This window comes from Centroberyx gerrardi, chromosome 11 (assembly GCF_048128805.1).
Source record: "Centroberyx gerrardi isolate f3 chromosome 11, fCenGer3.hap1.cur.20231027, whole genome shotgun sequence".
Classification (NCBI taxonomy): domain Eukaryota; kingdom Metazoa; phylum Chordata; class Actinopteri; order Beryciformes; family Berycidae; genus Centroberyx; species Centroberyx gerrardi.
In genome coordinates this window covers 16,588,286-16,607,387 of record NC_136007.1, presented here as the reverse complement: position 1 = coordinate 16,607,387, position 19,102 = coordinate 16,588,286, and the positions used below count along the sequence as shown (strand labels likewise).

The window sequence follows — 19,102 nt, the reverse complement described above, 5'->3', positions numbered from 1 at the left end:
TCCCCAACCCTGTAAAGCAGTGAGCGTGGCAGGCCAGTCACATGCACACTATGGGAAATGTCAGGCTAGACATTGATGTACTAACCTTTGGCTCTCTGGCTGCTGGGTACTAAACATCATACAGAACAACAGGCAGCTGCGAGGGGAGGACACTCGGATGTCCGAAGAGAGCACCGTTCACACAGTTAGTTAAGTTGCATTACAGCATGGAGGAGGTCTTGCTCCTCTTTAGAACATTTCCCTCACCTAGTTAAGCAAGGGTCCAATTTACTTGACTCCTGCGTTCCACTAAAACATCTTTCACCCTCTCTTTACCTCCATCTTGGTCTCTGTGGATGGGACCTGACACTCCGTGCTTCAGCCTCCCCCTCTGTAGAAATGTTTAGTCTGTGAAGAATCGGCAATGCGCAATATATGACCTAATCTTGTTTGTTTTTCTTTTTTTTGCACATTGAGAGATTTTCTTTTTTTTTTCATACATGATACAATGTAATGCGCAAAATGGATATGCGCACATAGTGGAAGCATAATGTTGCTGAGGACATGCAAGTTGTTGAGTATACAGCAGAGCAAAAAGCGATGTTTCCCAATGTCACTGTCTTCTTCGTCTTCTTGAAACGTCATCTGTCACTCGGATTTGCATCTTCAAGCACGTGACTCTTTCTTGGAGTGTGGCTTATTTCCCAGCAGGGCATCAATCTCAGCGATGGTTTGAGGGGTCATTTGAGACAGAATCTGCAAGGATAAAAAAGGACAGACATCAGTTTAAAACTTGACGTGATTTGTTGTTCCTGCCAGCTTTCCAACTTTGTGTTTCACTTAAAGTAGCATGTCTACTCTATTGGTTTAATGAATCGTGGCTGAGTGTGTAACACAGAATGGACTCAAGAAAAAAACAGAAAATGTTACCCGGAGGGCACCCAGGTTCTCCACTAGTTGGTCAGTGTTAGAAACACCCAGCAGTACTGAGCTGACTCCCTCACTGCGCAGACACCAGGCTGGAAAGAGAGAGAGAGAGAGAGAGAGGGAGAGAGAGAGAGAGAGAGAGAGAGAGAGAGAGAGAGAGGAGAGAGAGAGAGAGAGAGAGAGAGAGAGAGAGAGAGAGTCATCAGTGCAGAAAACCCATATCTCCATATAACTGATATTGACAAAAACTGTTTGATTTTCCCATCGATGCCCATATATTTGTGACATAATTAAAAGGTTAGCTTGGTCATGATGTCATGAAATATTTTCAACCTATCAGTGGCAACATTAGCTGCAAATGTCAGCGATAACCAAAAAATATGGCAAAATTAGATCTGATGATATGCTGCAGGCTGTTATACAATTCAAGAACTGCATGCTGTGACAGTGTAATGGATAAATGACGAAGATGCTCGAAAGTATTTCTCATTCATCTTTGCATTCACTAACTCACACACATTTAGCAATCAAAGAACAACCTCTTTCTTCCAGACCTCAGAGCCTCGTCAAGTATGTTTGAGTAGGAATTCTGATCTAAGATCAGTTTACCACATGAGGTTATATGGTCTTGTCCTGACAGTAATCCCAAACGAGTACTGTTCTTTGTATACAGGCCCAGACTTCTGAACTAACACATTTGGAAATAATAAAAGCATTGCAATTACAAATTATATTGTGCCACTGAATCACTCTCTGATTAGGAGTAAACCGGTTGTGCACAAGCAGGTAGCCACATAGGAACTGTGTTTGTTAAGCACAGGATACTAAATCATGCTCACCTGTGTTGCATGTATTTCTCTGTACATTACTAATCAATCAAAGCATTTTTCACCTATATGTGTGGAATGGCAGAACTAGACATTTTGAATCCATAGTTTTGCAACCCTCTCATCTATATTGTAGGCATATTTAAGACTTGGATATGCTTTTGTCTGTTAATGTAATGGGAATTTAAAACCTTTATTCATACAACAAGAATGTTGGGTGTGTGGGTCATACCTATGGCTAGCTGCGCGGCAGTGCAGCCCAATCTGTCTGCCAGTAGATGGAGCTCCTTGATTTTAGCGAGCTGCCTGCGGCCCTCCTCGCTGCTCACCCGCTCCTTCAGCCACTGGTATCCCTTCACCAGGAGGAAAATGGAGACGAGCATTGACAATGTGTCATAGTCCTCCGCCGACTTGTTCCTAACTAACTGGCTGACGAGGCAGACAATTACGCTGAGACTGACAAGCAGAGAAACTACTGAAGAGGACTGGTCAACAAACCTTCATGGCTGCCCTGGAACAGTCAGGCACACCGTCACTGTACTTCCCTGTGATTAGTCCACAAGCAAGTGGAGACCAGGTCATCGCTCCAACACCTAAGAGAGAGCATCGGGGTAAGGAGGATGAAAAAACAATTCATTTGAAGGCCAGAAACAGCACAAATAACTGTGCAGAACAACAGAAAGGCATGTCAGAGCATGGGTGTACCTAATAAACTGGCTACTGACTGTATGTAACTGCTGTTGTCTTCCTGGCCAGGCCCTCTTTGTAATAGATATTTACTATCTTAATGGAACTAACTGGATTAAATGAAGGTTCAATGAAAAAGTCGATAAATAGAGCTGTGAGACTGCGGACATCTGACCTATCTTGTGGTAGAGCTCAGGAAGCTGCACCTCGACCTTATCCCTCTGGAAGTAGTGATACTCTGCCTGCTCACACACAGGTGGGATCAGGTTGAACTGGCGTGCCACTGAGTATGCCTCCTAGTGACAAAGACACGGACAAAATACCACGGTTACTGGTCAGCCTTTGTGCCCTAAACTGACAGTATCATCAAATTTGTTAAAAAGGTGCTGTAAATGGGGGATCGGCACTCACCATGATTTCCATGGCGCTCCAGCGTGAGGTTCCCCAGTACATGGCCATGCCCTGGTTTATTACAAATGTCATGGCCCGTACAATCTCTGCAAATTACATCACATAAAATCACATTTATTTAGATGAAATTCTATTCATGCTTTTAAGGCGATTGTTTGCAGTTGTTTCAGACACACGTAGCCCCCATTCGCATACATATTCACACATACAAAGTACAGTATATGGCTGCTGCAGGATATCAACTGATCATGGAGTGAACAAGAATAATAATTTCAGATAGTTGTGACTGACCTTCCATAGGACTGTTGACGTCATTTCTGTTGGCAAAAACGATGTCCACATAATCTAGCTGGAGTCTTGACAAGGATCCTCTCAAACCTATCATCATCAATTAGCAATCATCATCATCATCATCATCATCATCATTATCATCATCATCATCATCATCATCAATTTTCTAGCTGGAGTCTTGACAAGGATCCCCTCAAACCTATCATCATCAATTATCAAGCATCATCATCATCATAATCATCATCATCATCCAACTTGTTGACTCTCTTTTTCCCCTTCATCATATTATCTCCATCATTTAAATAGAGGTACATGATATACTGATATATGTAAAAATAACACATTAAAAATACAGTTTTCTTGGTTGACAGTAAATTTTAAGTCAGCGTAATTGGAATGAATGGGAAAAAGAGAACCTGAGCAGTATGTTGACCTTCACAGTAAATTATAGATAACACATAATGTGTCACTGGAAGCTTGAAATAAACTATTTTGGAAGGAGATACTGTTTCTGTAAATTTTGTACCACATTTTCTACTTCTGAAATGTACTGGAATAAACAAAAAAAGAAGATTTATAACTTAAGTAGTATCTGAAGTGTCTTGCCTCAATCAAAAGTCGTGATGATCAGATTGGTACTGTGTAATGTATGTGTGTGTTTACTGGCTCATCCAAATAGTGGACAGGACAATGCAGGTTAAGGGCCGTGGATTGTGCATTTTGAAGCACATACCTCTAAGGGAAACCAGGTGCATAAGCCTGATCACTAGTATTGTTATTCCTAATATAAGCAGCATGGTCTGAATCAGTTCCAGACAGTGCTTCCAACATCACAGTGTGTTAACATTGGCTGTCTGCCCTCCTCTCAGCCGTGGCCATGTCAGCACGTAGCTTCAGAGGGTAGAGTGAAGAACGAAGTGAAATATGACGCCCAAGTGCGACCGCATGTCCCGGCAATCTTGAGAGCCGCACTCAGTTCACTCATTACGCAATGACCTCACATCAAAAGCCTCCTGACAGTGACGGTCAAACATCCCATTCAACTCCTTGACAAATGGTCACCCCAAGGCGATCATGCTTATATAAAAAAATAACCAGATAACCGTATAAAAGCCCAATTACCTCTGAGCTTCCATTAGGAAACTTTTTGGGATCTGATTCAGTGGCTGAAAACGTTGTACCCTTTGTCCCGAGAAATGCTACTTTCTTTTCCCAGAGTTTCCTCATCTGACCTCCTCTAGTTTTGTCCTCCTGTTCCTCGGCACTAGACAGACTCCAATTAACTTCACCTCCTCCTACTTCATCAATTTCCATTCATTATTTCCGTTCTATAACTTGTTCTCACCTTCGATAAAATCTCATTCACCTGAGTCATTATGGTGTGAATAGGCCATTAATATAAAATCGCAAACATTGTAGCTCGCAGTGCAGAGGCATGAGCTTGATGGGTCTTTGGAGGCTTTTCTCTGCTGTTATAAAACCAAATCAAATCTATTTATTTCCTGTAACTGCTCTAACCGACTTTCAGATGAACATAGTTATTTGAAACCAGTTTATTTATAGTATTGAGAATTCAAGTAAACAACCACAATATACTTTCACATGTTTCATGAAGTTGGAAGAGGCTTTGGTTGAGACAGAAACTCTAGTGCTCACATTTAGCACCTATATTTTAGCACCATATTGTGCCACTGGTTCTTCAAAGTAATCAAGGCCAGATGCTTTCCAAATCCTCTCAATTAGTGCAATGTTAGTGCAAGATTTAAGGGTCATCAAATCCTCCACCAAAAGTCCTTCAGCATCTGTTCAGGAGTCACTGAACTGATGCGCTCTATGAAATGTTTTAAATGTAGTAAAATAGTGCAATACTATAGTAAATCAGGCTTTTGAATTTTAATTCCTTATGCCTTGAAATATATTTCCCACAGTTTAATTTGATTTAATTTCAAATTCAGTTTCCTATAGACTATATCAATTTAAATTCAAATTGAAGTTCAGGGAATGAATTGGAATTTGGAATTTGGAATTGGAATTTAGCAACAATTCACAATTCAATTCTAATTTGACCTAATCTCTGATAAGTGCTGATGGTCAACTTTCTCATTTTTTGACTTTGTTTTTGATCTTATAATCATATTTGAGTTATAGAGTTACATTGTGCAAGAATAAAGGCCATGTTCTTATGGCTAAATAGCAAGCTATTGATTTAAAATAGTAATAAAACTCCCATAAAACAGGTTCACTCTACCTTCAATAATGTGTTTTCTGGAGAGTCCTCTCTCTGTCTCCGCTCTGTGGAGTGATAATATTACAGTTTATTGACAGTCCCAATGAAACGATGGAAACAATGGTTTTGAATGAAAACATAAGCATATAGTGTTTCTATTGGTGTACTTACTGGCCTCCCCAATAGATCTTAGTTGTGACGACGTAACTTGAACGCCTGCCAAGGAATTGAGAGGAGGAGAGTTAGGAAGCACAGGTGTGGAATTCATGTTCTGTTACAGCTCATCTTATGAAATTTAATGGAATCTAACGGAAAACAAAATATAATTATTAAAATCTACAAACCACAAAAAGCCACGTTTCATGTATGCAGGTCATTTATCTATTATTTATCTAATAATTCACTTTGATCTGCTTATTTCTCATATCTACCAAATTACAGTATATGTGTCTCCACTTTCACTGAGATACAAACATCAAGGATGGCCGAAAATCATAAATACTTTCATAGTCATATTACTTTTTACTCTCTGGTTATTAGCTTTGGTACATTTCAAATTTATATTTTGTCTACTTCTTTTCAGTAGTATCACAAGCATACAAATTGTTGCATTTGCATATATTTAAATATTCATGGCTTAACTTGGCATAATAGGTGGTAGTGACAGACTACATATATTTATTTAATGTTTTACTTTTAATTATTTATATGTTTTTCACCAGATTAAAAATATCTAGGGGAATTCCCGTACAAATGAATCGGCTAATTGGGCAAGTCAGCCACGTGGGTTTTGTGATCTGGGAATTTATATTCACATGATTACAGTTTTATCCTTTTTATAGTCTGTCTGAGGCTAAAGCTCCACATTTGTCTAAAAAATATTTCTCCTGAGATAATTTAATAGTGTGCCTGTTTCAAGGGTAATGAAAAAATGCTCAAATCCATGCAGTGCCTTTCAGCAAAGAAGGGGACTGGTAGAGTAAGCATGCAGGAAAACATTCATGATCTAATAGAGTTAGACAGCTTTTCACGTGCATGTGAGTCAGGTTAGAAAAATGAGTAATATCACCTCCATCCTTTTTTCTTGATTATGTTCCCTAGAGTGATTTCCGCTCTGTGGAGAAGTACAACATGGGTTGTCACAAGCATCGGTTGAGGTTGACGCTTCACATCATTGCCGCTACAATATTAATGCATACAGGAAAATTGACAAACACATAATAATACAACATATTTGTTCATTTGCCCCCAAGGAAAAGTTTCATCAGAAGTTATGAAGCAAATCGCGAGGCACCGACACCAGACACATGGATGGAAGTTGGCAGAAATAGATTAAAAAACATGCTCCGGAGGAAGGAAAACAAAAGCGCTCGGCTCATGGAGGGAGAGGAGAAGGTGGAGACTGACCTGCCAGAGGCGTACACCTCCGCCGTGTCAAACAGGTTCACTCCGTTCTCATACGCTATGGTCATCAGGTTCTCAGCCATCTGGGGGAAACACAAAGATTGAGACTGAGAGAGGGAGACGACGGATAAATTCCAATTATCCAGAGGTCGGCTGTGAAGGACAACATGCGGGGAGGATGACAATGTTTTCACCAAGCCACTCTAGCTTCTTGGTAGCAGATCTGTGCGATTTCTAAACATCTATGTTACTGAAAACGCTGAGAGTTGCGTTGCCGGTGCCAGAGTTTTGCACAAAAGCGATTTCCATTCCGAGCGGAGGGACTCTTGATTCTTCATACAAAGAGAAATAACATCGGAGCTCTCACCTCATCAGAGATCTGTGATCCAAATGTCACCCAGGTACCTTAACGAGAAGAGAGACAGAGACTTTGTTTAGCTCTGAGGGGTTGAGAGAGAGAGAGAGAGAGAGAGAGAGAGAGAGAGAGAGAGAGAGAGAGGGAGAGAGGGAGAGAGAGCGAGAGAGAGAGAGAGAGAGAGAGAGGGAGAGAGAGAGAGAGATGAGTATTTTTTTTATCTACAAACCAACTCACCTAACCCCAGGCAGGAAACACGCAGGCCTGACTTCCCAAGGTTCCTGTGAGAAAAAAATGGGAGATTGGGAAGTGAGAAAAAAAACAAAAACAGTCCATGAAACTCTAAAATAGACAATGGGAAAAGACCTTCGTACACATTTAGAATACATTTGCACTATCAACCCTTATAGGCAGTATAGGCACAAAATACCATCTTATTGTACACTATGTTCTAGTGATATGCGAAGAGCAAAAAATCCTGAATAATGACGAAACTTTATTATCCGCTCTCCAATCCTGCTAAGTGTGAGTCTTTCTGGCTTGTGATAAAATTATATGTATTGCCTAAGTGTCCAATCTTTGACCTTTTACCCTTCATATGGTAACAGTTCGATGCAATACGCTTAGTCACTGAAATAACTGGAGGGAAATATCAGTAGAGCTCAAATGCAGCACAGGCAAAAGCAGAGAGCCTTTGGTCCATAACGTAAACGGCCCAAAATGCTCCATAAGGTAAAGAGGAGTCCGCTGCTGAACATGCCACATCTGATTATCCAGACAGCTGAATTTTGAAGGGCAAGATAGGAGAGCGGAGAGCTGCAATTCTCTCCATAGGAGCATGTACAGCTGAAAATGATGTGGGCTTCATGCTCGCTCTCCTGCTCCATGTGTGCTCTCCTCCATTCTAATTAGACGGGGAGCCAGCTGGAGAGACAGCAGAACTGCAGTGGAACTCGCCGCTTGCCGTCTTTTCATCTCCAGCGCCTCGCCTCGCCCCTCTGCTCGTCTGCCTGCCTGTGTCCGCCACAAATAGCCAAATGCAAAAAGACAGACTGTCAGAGCATTTACGCTCAGGCAGACGAGTCCTGCTTTTATTTCCTCTGTTCTATTTTTATTGCCTTGACCTTATACTATTTTTAGATTCCTGCATATGTGAGCATTTGTGTACCATTGTGTGCGTATATGCTGTGTGGGGGTGTGAGTGTCCATGTATATATGCTGTGTGTGTGGGCATAAAACGCATATTGTTTGTGTCATTACTTAATACACTGTCAAAATAGCACACAGGTAGTAGGTCAAGAATGCTATATAGGGTGTTGTAGGGAAAAGGGTTAGTGGGTATGATGTAGCTGATTCTGTATGCAATGTTCTGGCTCTTTTACACCATTTGTCAAAAAATGACAGCTCTGCCTGTGTTGAGAGAAACACATTTGCTTTGAACATCGGGAGTAAATACAAATGAGGCACGTGTGAAAAAAACACACTCCACACACTTTGAAGGTTTGTAAAGCTATTTTTAAGTCAGTTATTTTTATACGATTTTCAGCTATTATGTTCTTCTTTACTGGCAATTCTGTGACACGCTTCAGGTTGTGCCTTTACTTTACGTACCGAGATGATGTCAACTTCGCAAAGGGGACGTTAGAGGGAAAATTATTTTTTTATCTAAATGCTTTGACGACGTAGGAGCAATGTGAGCATCCCAGCAGAAGTAAAAATAATCTGTAACAGAAGGCCTGAAAGTCAAAAATCGAAAATAGCAGCATTTAGGCTGAACATCGCCTGATAACTGCTGAGACCAGAGAGGATCTCCCACCTGCATGATATAGATTAGGTGAGAACAAATCAATGATGGAGCACATGGCTGCTGCATTTTTCGGTCTCCCAGTTTTCATTCTTGAACTGGCTTCCATTTTGGGGGAAACAGACCAGCATCGTTTTAAAAGATGAAAATGATTTTCACCTATAATTGTTTTTAACTATTCAGTGGCTACTTGCGTGGGTTGAAGAGGAGGGTTGAGGCAGAACAGGCGGGGTTGCATCCTACAAAAAATAAAGCCTCGCAAACTCTGTGTGTGCCATGCTCATCAAAAGAGAGCAGACAGTCCACCCTCTCTCCATATTTTGCTTTTCATGTAGTACAGTGATGAGAAACAGAAGGTGAGGTGTGAGAAATGCAACAGCAAAAAAATGAGTCAGTATTAGCAGAACGCCTGACATCCATTAGCAACCACAACAGTAGCCACAGAGAATACTTGTATTTCTATTTCAATATGCTCACTCACAGGACACAAACAAGGGCGGACTGTGGCACATCTCAATGGAGGGGAGAGAGTCATCGTTACACAGGAAGCAGAATTCCTGCTAAAGACTGTGTGAGTACATAATGACGGGAACAAATGAGAGACCGACATGCATTAGTGCGTGAACTTCATGAGTGCTGTGCCACATAAAATATCCGTTTTTGTTTCTGGGCAATTGAGAATGTCACTGTTTCTGTGTGTGACAACTGGCCGCCCCCTCCCCTCCTCACAACTCCACCGTTCTCTGCAATGCTGCAGTCTGCTAAATTACTATCAGCGAGCCTGGAGAGGTCTGGAGAGACACATGCTCTCTCTCTTTCCTCTCACTATCTCCCTCATGACACACTCACTCACACGCACACAGACACACGCACACACACACACCCTTGGACACTCATGTGCGGCCTACATTTCAATTGACATGGATTTGGCGGACGTTATGTGAAAACAGACGCTCTGGGCACTGTGCGAGCGCGCAAGCATACATGTCAGTAGGCTGGTCGACGCTTTCACGTGAACGTTCACGCTTGACGGGAACCATCCTCACAAACAGACGCAGATCTACATACAGTCACGCATGAATGCACTCATGAGCAGGAACACACAGAAACACAGATGCTTTTCTGTAGCCTTTGTAAGTAGGGCTTCCTGTGTTTTCCCATCTATTTTTTCTCTTGCCATAAATCATGAAGCCCAAGCTAGGTGATTATAGGGACTTGGCTGTTCTATACATCATTAATGGAGGAGAGAGAAAAGGCACACAGGTGCTCCGTCACCGTGCAGTCAGCATTTTAACCTGTGCTGACATTTACAGTTAGATTTTGCCTGAGACAGGAGTAAGACACTATATACAGATGGTTATGTGCAAATGATGGCTTTTTTTCAAATACAGTTGTCACAAAATGCCACACACATGCTGAGCAGGCTCTTCTCTAGAGGGAGCACACCGAGATATAAATAAAATACGTGCACGCATATGTGTGTGTGTTTGTGTGTGTGTGTGTGTGTGTGTGTGTGTGTGTGTGTGTGTGTGCACGTCATCTGAAAAACAAAATCCAGGGAGGCTGGTGGACTGTGTGCTCTCTTTTAAATAACACAGTGTCCACAGAGTTTCCTGGGCTTTAACTTGATAGGACAAGTGTCCAGAAGAATTTTGAAATTTAAATTCTTGCCACATGTATTGCCAATGAATTATGAACAACAGCCGTTTCATGCTACATGGTATTAATAATGATATTCAATTAAAACAGTTTGAAAAGTAGGCCTATCCTAATTATAAAGGATATATTTGAACTGAACAAATGGAAAGAAAACACACAGGCACACACACACACACACACACACACACACACACAGACACACAGACACACACACTCATTCTACTCAACTCCTCTCCTTCAATTATGAATTATGTGTGTCAACTACAGACAGTTTTAAAACTTATTAGTGGTCGTGACTCTCCCTATTAACCCAAATTGCAATCTAATGAAGTGGCTCAACCCAGAGATCATGTGAGCTGATTTCAGATTTGTGAAGATGTGATAAAGTTACATTTCACCAGTTATTCTCTGCTGAGACCTATAGGCCCTCTGGCACTAATAGTATATATACACCATAAGATGTTTACATATCTTTCCATGTAAAGCTTGAGACTATATGGCAACACTGAATGTTAAAGGTGGAATAATACAAAATATGGTCATACACTGAATCTGTCTTCTCACTGTGCTGCATGTTCAAAAGGAGTTTAATGATAATCAGAGTTGGGAAAGGGTTGCTACGTAGTGCTTCTATCTGCCATTGGTTGACTTACATCTTAAAATCTTTGATATCTGTTGTTAAATTGAACTTTAAAATCAACCAGTAAGGGATGAAGCAGAATACTGAATGAATTGTCACATTCCCGGTCTTTTGCCTTATAAATACCGACTTATAAATACTGACAGCTCCATGAATTTGAGATGATTTACTGCAGTTGCTCAGATGTCATTGCATGTCACGCTGTCCCTTGGTTTACATGTCTCGTTCCTCAAGCCCCCTGCTTAAAACTGTAGGAACATGTCAACTGACTACTTTGCCGCAATGAATTAAGCCCTAACATTTGAGGCGATGCTGAAATTGCTTTCACAGGGTATCTCCAGGTTTCAGGAAGCCAAATATAAACTATTTCAGACTTTTTTTAATGCTACCTGGAATTGGATGTAAGACCAATTGAACAACCAAAATAAAAAAGCTGGCAAAAACAGCCTATTCCTGATTGAACATAGCTAATGAAAGTTCTGAAAATATAAATACGCACTATAAGAAAAAGGACACCAGGAAATTAAATGTCAAGGGACATGAGGTCTAATTATGTTTCTTAAAGCAGATGAAAACAAAACACGTTTGGCATAATTAACCCTGTTCTGTATTAATCCGCTCCTGTGCATATGGGTCAAACTTAAAATGGAAGTGGAAGTAATGCAAAAAAGCAAATCAAATAAAACCAGCACTACTGCCAGTCATATCTTTTAGTGAAATTACACAATTTATGGCATTTGCCTTATTTTGTTTGCCTTACTTTCCTACTCTGCCTCAACTAATATCATTGAATGTAAAGAATCTGTCAATACCACTATCTCATTTTATAGCTGCATCAAAATTCCTATAAAAATGACATGGTGAAAAAAATTAAGACCTCTAATTACTGTATTTAAGATATTTAAAAAATGTGAAAGTCCTCAAATTTAGATTATCTATTTTAACAGTATTTCAGACTGTTTCAGGACCTGCAGATACTCTGTTTCATTATACTGTGTTACTCTCATATAATGACATGCAGAGGCTACTGTGGCACCGCCGGAAGACAATATCAGACTTTGACTTTGACCACGCAGCCTGTTTAGAGGTCGTGATACGGATTCCCCGGCCCTGATGATGATGTGTGCGGTTCAGACATACTCTGCTAATTACCGCTGCCGTCCCTTCTTACCACTTGACAAATATTGACAAATGTAAGCCTCATCAAATAACTTTGTCCCACCAATCGCTTCACATTTGGCAAAGATGAAGTTATCGGGTTTATCTCTGTGTGCTTTTCTATTTTCTTGGCCAGACTGGATGAGCTGCATGAGTAATTAAATGCCAAAAGGAGAACATGAAGCCTCAAAAACCATTTAAGGAGTCGATGTGGTGTGAATATTTAGCTCATCCATAGCACTACACATACTTTACAATCAAGCACTCCCATTAATTCATATTGGTAGGTGGCAGGAGAAGCAAGTAGCCAAACGGTTGCGGTTTACTAGCTAAAAATGGATCATAGTTTATCATTCGGACATATTTACAAGCCAGATGATGTCAAACAAGAACAGATACTGTGTAAACTTTGCCTTAAAGTTGTGGCTGCACCTCAGAGTAATATGACTGATCTATTCAGTCCCCTCAAGAATCATCAAAAGATCCAGTTAGATCAGTGTTGAAGGCCAAGGTTGCTGCAGCATCCTGTCCTCTTCTTCACATCTATAATGTGCGATAACACTGTACAGAGAGTCTCCTAATGCTGTTCCCCAGTTCACTGAGACCAATAATTATTAATCATGATCAATATCTGGCCAAATGACTGAGATTGTCACTTTAGATATACTCATGAAGCCATTATTCATTCACATGCATAGAAATCCATCACAGTTTGTGATTTATAACAAGTTAAATACATGGTGTACACAGGATTTTATAAAACAGGGAATATAGTGTGTATGCTTGCCTCTTGTAGTGGTTTTATACATGAGGCCACTGGTCTACATGGGAAACAATATAACTTAGAGTAATTACACATGGGTCAAATTAACAAACACAAGCTATGGGCGGCTTGTGGTCATTTATGAAAGAGTAAAGAGTATAATATTACGTTTTTCATTTCAGAGACCTCTTACAGTGTAGATGTAATAACAGTAGTACTGGGAGAGTGATTAGACTTGGACTGGATTAAAGGAGAAATACGTTTTTACTGCCACATAGCACAAAATGACCATAACATTATATGTGGAGTTTGATTGGGCTGTTGATCAATACCAATGACAATGATCACTTCACCAGGTGCTGAGATTTCTGCCTTTCAAAACTCACTGTTCGACCCATAGCTACTCTCTTTTTGGAACAAAACCTCCTCGCCCATTGGAGTTTCAAGATACTCCCAATCCTGATACAAAGACTAATAAGCCTTGTTCTCAAGCCATAATAGCAAATGATAAAGCAGTATTATTATTACAGTATTTTGTATTGTGATATATCACCTCTTCACTAGACATTTCTGTTGGATCTCTGCTATACTGGTCTCTATTGTGTGACTTTATTGTTGTGTCAACTACAGGCCACCGCTAAAGGAGACAGGGGGTTGGGGGTGGAGACAGCCGAAGACAACCTCTGCCAATGTTGTTGCAATTCCTATTGGTCACCAATAGAGATCATATTATTACTTAATACCTTTTAAACTAATTCAAGCAAATTGCATGTAGCTATGTTTCAAATTTGTGAAACTTGGTGCAAATTTATGACAAAGGAATGAAGTCAAATTTTACTTTGTTATTAACTTGTGCTTATTTAGCTTAGTCTTGGACACAAGAACTGTGGTTTTCCACCTACACCAGGTCTCAAGGGGCTTCTATGGAGAAATGACAAAAAAGACCAAGGAACCCCAGTCCACCTACGGCCCTAAACTCCTGTGTTCACATATTAGAGATCAGCTGATTCACATGGAACCAAAATGTGACCCCCAGTTCAGCTCCATGAGATCCCCAGGATATGGGAAAATCAGGATTAGTGCAGAATGGTGTTCATATGTTGTCATCCTGACCTGCCTCTCCTTCTGTCCTCAAAGCTGCTGAATGCTGGCAGAATTTTCACTCCACAATGTTTGATACTTGTTTATGTGCATAATACTGAAAACAAATGTAAATATAAGTTTATTCAATAAATGGGTTTTCAAGTAGAATGGTAAAAATTATCAAGTTAGCAACCACAGCTGATGAAAAGAGTATTTGTAAAAAAATATCTTTATTCAGTCCTTCTATAATATAACCATGATCCTCCTCTCACTGTTGCTTTAAGACAACTCACATCACCCAGCCTGCAACTGAACTGTGTGCTGTGGTCATTAGGTTAAAAAAACATCCATGTGAAATTTCCAACAGTGGCAGATACATCTGTGATGGAAATGCACCTGGCCTGCTTGTCAGGTTGCTACGTGAAAAGAGAGGGCCTGGTTACCATAGAAACGGCCAATTTGCTAAGTGACACAACTCTGGCTGAGTGACATTAACACTTCTAGACTCGCCCCTCCACAGGTCCTACAAAAACCTCAAAATGCATCATCCCCTTCTCCAAAATTTTGAAAAGGTTAGAAAAACAATAGTGAAATTCAGATTTATTCAATTTTTCCAACCTTTGAGGAGGTTTTAGCCGAAAGCACCCCTTGTGATCTCTGGGTTGTGCAGTTTGCTAGGTGCAATTTTGATGAGTTTACAGTAAATCCGCAAAAATCAATGTGCAGCTGCTTTGCTTTGCGATGATGGTCCAAAATTCCCCACAATTATTGGTAACATACAATGACACTGGTATGATGAGAAAATGATCTATGTTAGGATTAAGATTGGTAAAATGTATCAGATGTCCTCATTCACGGTTGGTCTGCCTACATAACAGCTAGATTGTCTTCTAATATCAACTGCACACTGTCCTAACACTAGCTTGTTCACAACAGCTAACAAAAAAAAATAAAGGGGTTTAAAGATTAAAAGCAATTATCACCTTACTACATGAAGGGGATGATTAAGCAGTTGATGTACAGTCATAAATGGTTGTTAAAAAAAAATCACAATTTATCCTTGACAATAGGCAATGCAATCAGCCATCTCTCAGTTGTTTACATGTTGCGCTTAAGTGCATTGAAACTTAATGCACCAAAATGTAAAATGCCACTCAACTGCTTAAATGTTACATGGGAGAGACACTCAAATCAGGAGATGTCAACACTTTCATCATTTTAGATTTAGAAACTGTGTGACAGCTTTGAACGTTTGGCGAATATGAAACGTTCACCTTGGTAAAATGTCCCCATGACCACAGAAATTTTCAGTAAAGCTGCACTTCAGTGTGACGTCACTGATTTGGATGCACTTGGACTCAGTTTCAAAGATCCATAAAACTGAGACATGGAACGAAACAAGGACATCCATGGCAGTTTAATGGCAGAGATGCAGGAGACTACATGTGGACTCTAGATGCACTCTGTTGTTGAGTATCTTAGGAACGTAGACAAATATAAACCACACAGAGACACACACACACCTTTTCAACTTAGTATACAGAGAATGCTGCAGTGTTCTGCAACAGCGTGGACTGTAAGTGGGAAGAAAGGGAGTATCTTAAAGAAAAAAATCAGGAAAGGAGAAAAACAGATCAAAGAAGGGAGAAAAGGGAGAAGAGAGAGAGAGAGAGAGAGAGAAACACAGAGGGAGAGAGAGAGAGAGAGATAGAGAAAGAAAGGGGGTTGGGGGGGGCTCATGGGAGTGGTAACTGGCAGCAGGTGCCATCGTCCGTGACCTGCCAGTGAGTGATGAATATGAATGGTTAATGAGATGGCATGGGGCATGAGAAAACATGCAGTCAAACAGGGCAAAATAGTGGTAAGAATAGGTCCCATCTGCAAAATGGGATACAGATGAGATCAAATTCCCTTGCAGTTGTTTACCTCTTTTCTATTGCATTGTTCATTTGGTCTCAATCAATGTCACGATGTACTGAGAGATTTGAGGCACTCCATTTTAGCTCATCTCAAAAATGTACTCTTCTAAAGTGATTGCTACCGTGAAGGTAAAATTTGCTATGAAATATGATTAAAGTTACAAGCTATCTTGTGACCATAAAAATAAGATTTATGTATGCATTTATTTGCACACATACAAAACACACACACGTATATGTGTGGAAATAATGTTTTATGTGTGAATAATTCTTCTTGTATTTGCAAATACTTCTAAAACGTTGCTTTGGCGACAGTGTAAAATGGAGAATGAGTGACTGCTCTGTCACCAGTGGACCACAGCGCTGTCGTAGCCACAAGCAGATACTGTGGAAGGGTGACTCAAAAAAGCAGACTCAGTTGCAGAAGGGAGTGATAAGGGACAGCAGTGCCTGCTGATTAGGAAATAAGACAGACAAAAACTAAAGGCAATGCCTAGGGTGTTGCCACTGGCAACCGGAGCTGGCCATATGCTGTATAGACTTATTGTGCTGCTGCATTCCCTATTAGTGACACAACTCCACTGACAGCAGCATAACCGGCAGGCCCCAATCCAATCACATCTATGTACGCAATTCACAAAGCAAAAAAACAAAAAAAATCCTGGTGAGATCCCAGTTTCCTCCTGCGCCTCATTCCCTATTTAAACAGCCTATTAAATGAAAACTAAATTGAGTGAAGAGAATGGCGGCATTTCAGTCAACCTGATTAACAGGAACAACGGGTCATTAAGAACTCTCTCTCCAAACTACTGTAGGCTTCAGTCTCATTTAAGGAAAACACTGATGGAATCGGGTTTTTCTCTCATCTGTATCAAATCTCCACCATTCCTGATTGTTGTTAAGTGCATAGTGCATGTTGTTAAATAGCTTATATTTAATTCAAAGGATCCCTGTGTGTCTGGAAGTTATGCATGTTTCCCACTGACATCCATCCTCGTCAGTCTGAATCTCTGATCCATCGAGGTGAACTGAAGTCTGTTTTTGTTAACAGTTTACCTAATCCGCATTCTAGAACTAAATAAATGAATGAGCAAAAAAGTAAATTACACTTGTGTTTTCCTTTAAAAACTGATTGGTCGATTCTTTTTCCTATATTATGACTGAGACTCGTCACGTGCAACAATGGTTCTCTATACATATTATTGGAGAGGCTGGGGCTGATTTCTGTATAAAATACACATAAGATAATGGCAAAATATTCTTATATTTGTGTGCAGTCTCCTGTTTCAACATTAAAGATCTACAATCCTTTTTTCTAATTTGATGCAGTGTGGCTGTTTTATATACATTATGTAAGGTCCATCAGTGTAAACAATTTTCTGAAAGGGAATGTGATTTGGATGATAAATGTCAAATAGACTGTGCACTGAGGAACTTTTCCTCGTTGCTTATGGATATGCAGGCAGCCTGCCAAACATGTTACAGGGTGCAGGTTAGAGACATTGAACACTTTTGTGACATATTGTCATATCAAGCTCAATTCCAGCTCGCCTTAAGAAGTTATTCACTTTATACCTCAACTAATAGACTGACTGAATGAAGCCTGGCTGGAAGATCTGCATCAGTACCTGAGAGGCTGTTAATGGGAGTGGAAGTCCTGTCACATAACCTGCCACCTTGATCCACAGATGCTCATCATAATAATCCATCATTTCTCTGGAGGTCAACAGACTTTCATAACTCAACTGAAAACCACCTCTGTTTCACTCTGGGAGCCAGACGCTCCAGTCACACCCCTCTACTGCTGTCCGTCCTCCTGACAACTTCCCCCTCCGCCCCCTACAGCTTCAGCTCATCCTCTCTCACCTGGCCTTCACCCATACTCACCTGTATTTCATACTGCTGTGGCGCCCGATGGCCTCCTTCATGTGGGCATGGCCCTGCGGAGTGGGGCGGGACCCCGGCGCCTCCCTGGTCTTGGCCGAGCTTTGGGAGATGTAGTTGCCATTGCTCCCCTGTCCGCTGCCTCCTCCTCCTCCGCCGCCTCCTCCACCCCCTCCTCCTCCTCCTCCTCCTCCCCCTACTCCTCCACTGCTTCCTCCGGGAGGCGGAGCGGTGCGAAGGCCACAGAGCCGGTCTTCACTGCGACTCTTCAGGTTGTGCTCGGTGCAGGCGAAGGACACCTGCATCCTGACCCCGGTTTCAGGTGTGTCTTTGGGGGAAACCGTTTAGGAAACTGGCACAAACAGTAAAGTCTTCAGGCTGCTGGTGCTGCTTTTGAGCTGTTTACACGCTGTGCTGTTGTGGTAAAGCAGTGATGCCCAGACAAAGGGCTCCAACAGGGCAGGTCAGTGGTTTTGGCCAAGAGTTTAGAGGTACCAGGCAAGAGTCCAGGCTCTAAGTTGACACACACAGAGTCACCGTCTGGTCTGTCTCCTGTCTGCTGATGCTACCCTGGCAAAAGAGTCTTTGAGTTTTCACACTCACAAGATGCATTAGGGCTGCCCTCCAAGAATCATCAGGAAGCTTGTAGGCTCACAGCAGTCCTCGGGTGGATTTTGGGATGTGGCAGTGCTTGGGAAGCCCCCGAAACCCCGCTGCGATAGATTCCTCCCTTGAGAGTGTCAAGCCGGTCGGTTGGCCTTTCCCCACATACATGCACGGGCTCATATGGCTTATGTTGGGTGGTAAAGCACTTGCCAGCTTGCTGTCTTCTCTTCAGCTGAGGTTAGTTCTCTCTGTGTTGAGCCGAGCAGCTCCGGAGCGTGCCGCAGCAATGACACAATCACAGCTACAGGCATCCTCACACCTCGCGTCGAAATAAGGCATATCTGTCGCAAGGTGTATCGGCAGAAGAAAAAAAAAAATGCTTTTATTTGCGCGAATTTTACATTGCCGACGCGAACAGTCTGAACAGAGGGAAATATTCAACTTGCTGTGATGCGAATTCACACAGTCAAACCCCACC

General features: G+C 41.3%; 1 protein-coding gene across 1 annotated transcript; it reads right to left on the bottom strand.

Moving 5' to 3' along the window:
* Positions 1-636: 636 nt before the first annotated feature.
* Positions 637-18,323, bottom strand: LOC139910741 (voltage-gated potassium channel subunit beta-3). Its single transcript, XM_071898137.2, has 14 exons — positions 18,022-18,323; positions 7,346-7,389; positions 7,121-7,158; positions 6,757-6,836; positions 6,419-6,463; positions 5,521-5,565; positions 5,371-5,414; positions 3,123-3,209; positions 2,832-2,917; positions 2,596-2,716; positions 2,232-2,326; positions 1,966-2,086; positions 910-998; positions 637-735 (listed from the first exon to the last, which is right to left on the bottom strand). The coding sequence occupies exons 1-14, from the start codon at positions 18,321-18,323 to the stop codon at positions 646-648; spliced, it is 1,287 nt and encodes a 428-aa protein (XP_071754238.1). The 3' UTR covers positions 637-645.
* Between the last annotated feature and the right edge of the window lie 779 nt (positions 18,324-19,102).

What these genes read in the sequence shown, in the direction of transcription:
- LOC139910741 (XM_071898137.2), bottom strand. Translation starts at nt 18,323, where the DNA reads ATGCAGGTGTCCTTCGCCTGCACCGAGCACAACCTGAAGAGTCGCAGT. An exon ending in CACAGCAGTATGAAATACAG is followed by an intron (nt 7,390 to 18,021) that starts GTGAGTATGGGT and finishes TTTTTCTCACAG; the next exon opens with GAACCTTGGGAAGTCAGGCC. An exon ending in CGTCAACAGTCCTATGGAAG is followed by an intron (nt 2,918 to 3,122) that starts GTCAGTCACAAC and finishes TGTAATTTGCAG; the next exon opens with AGATTGTACGGGCCATGACA.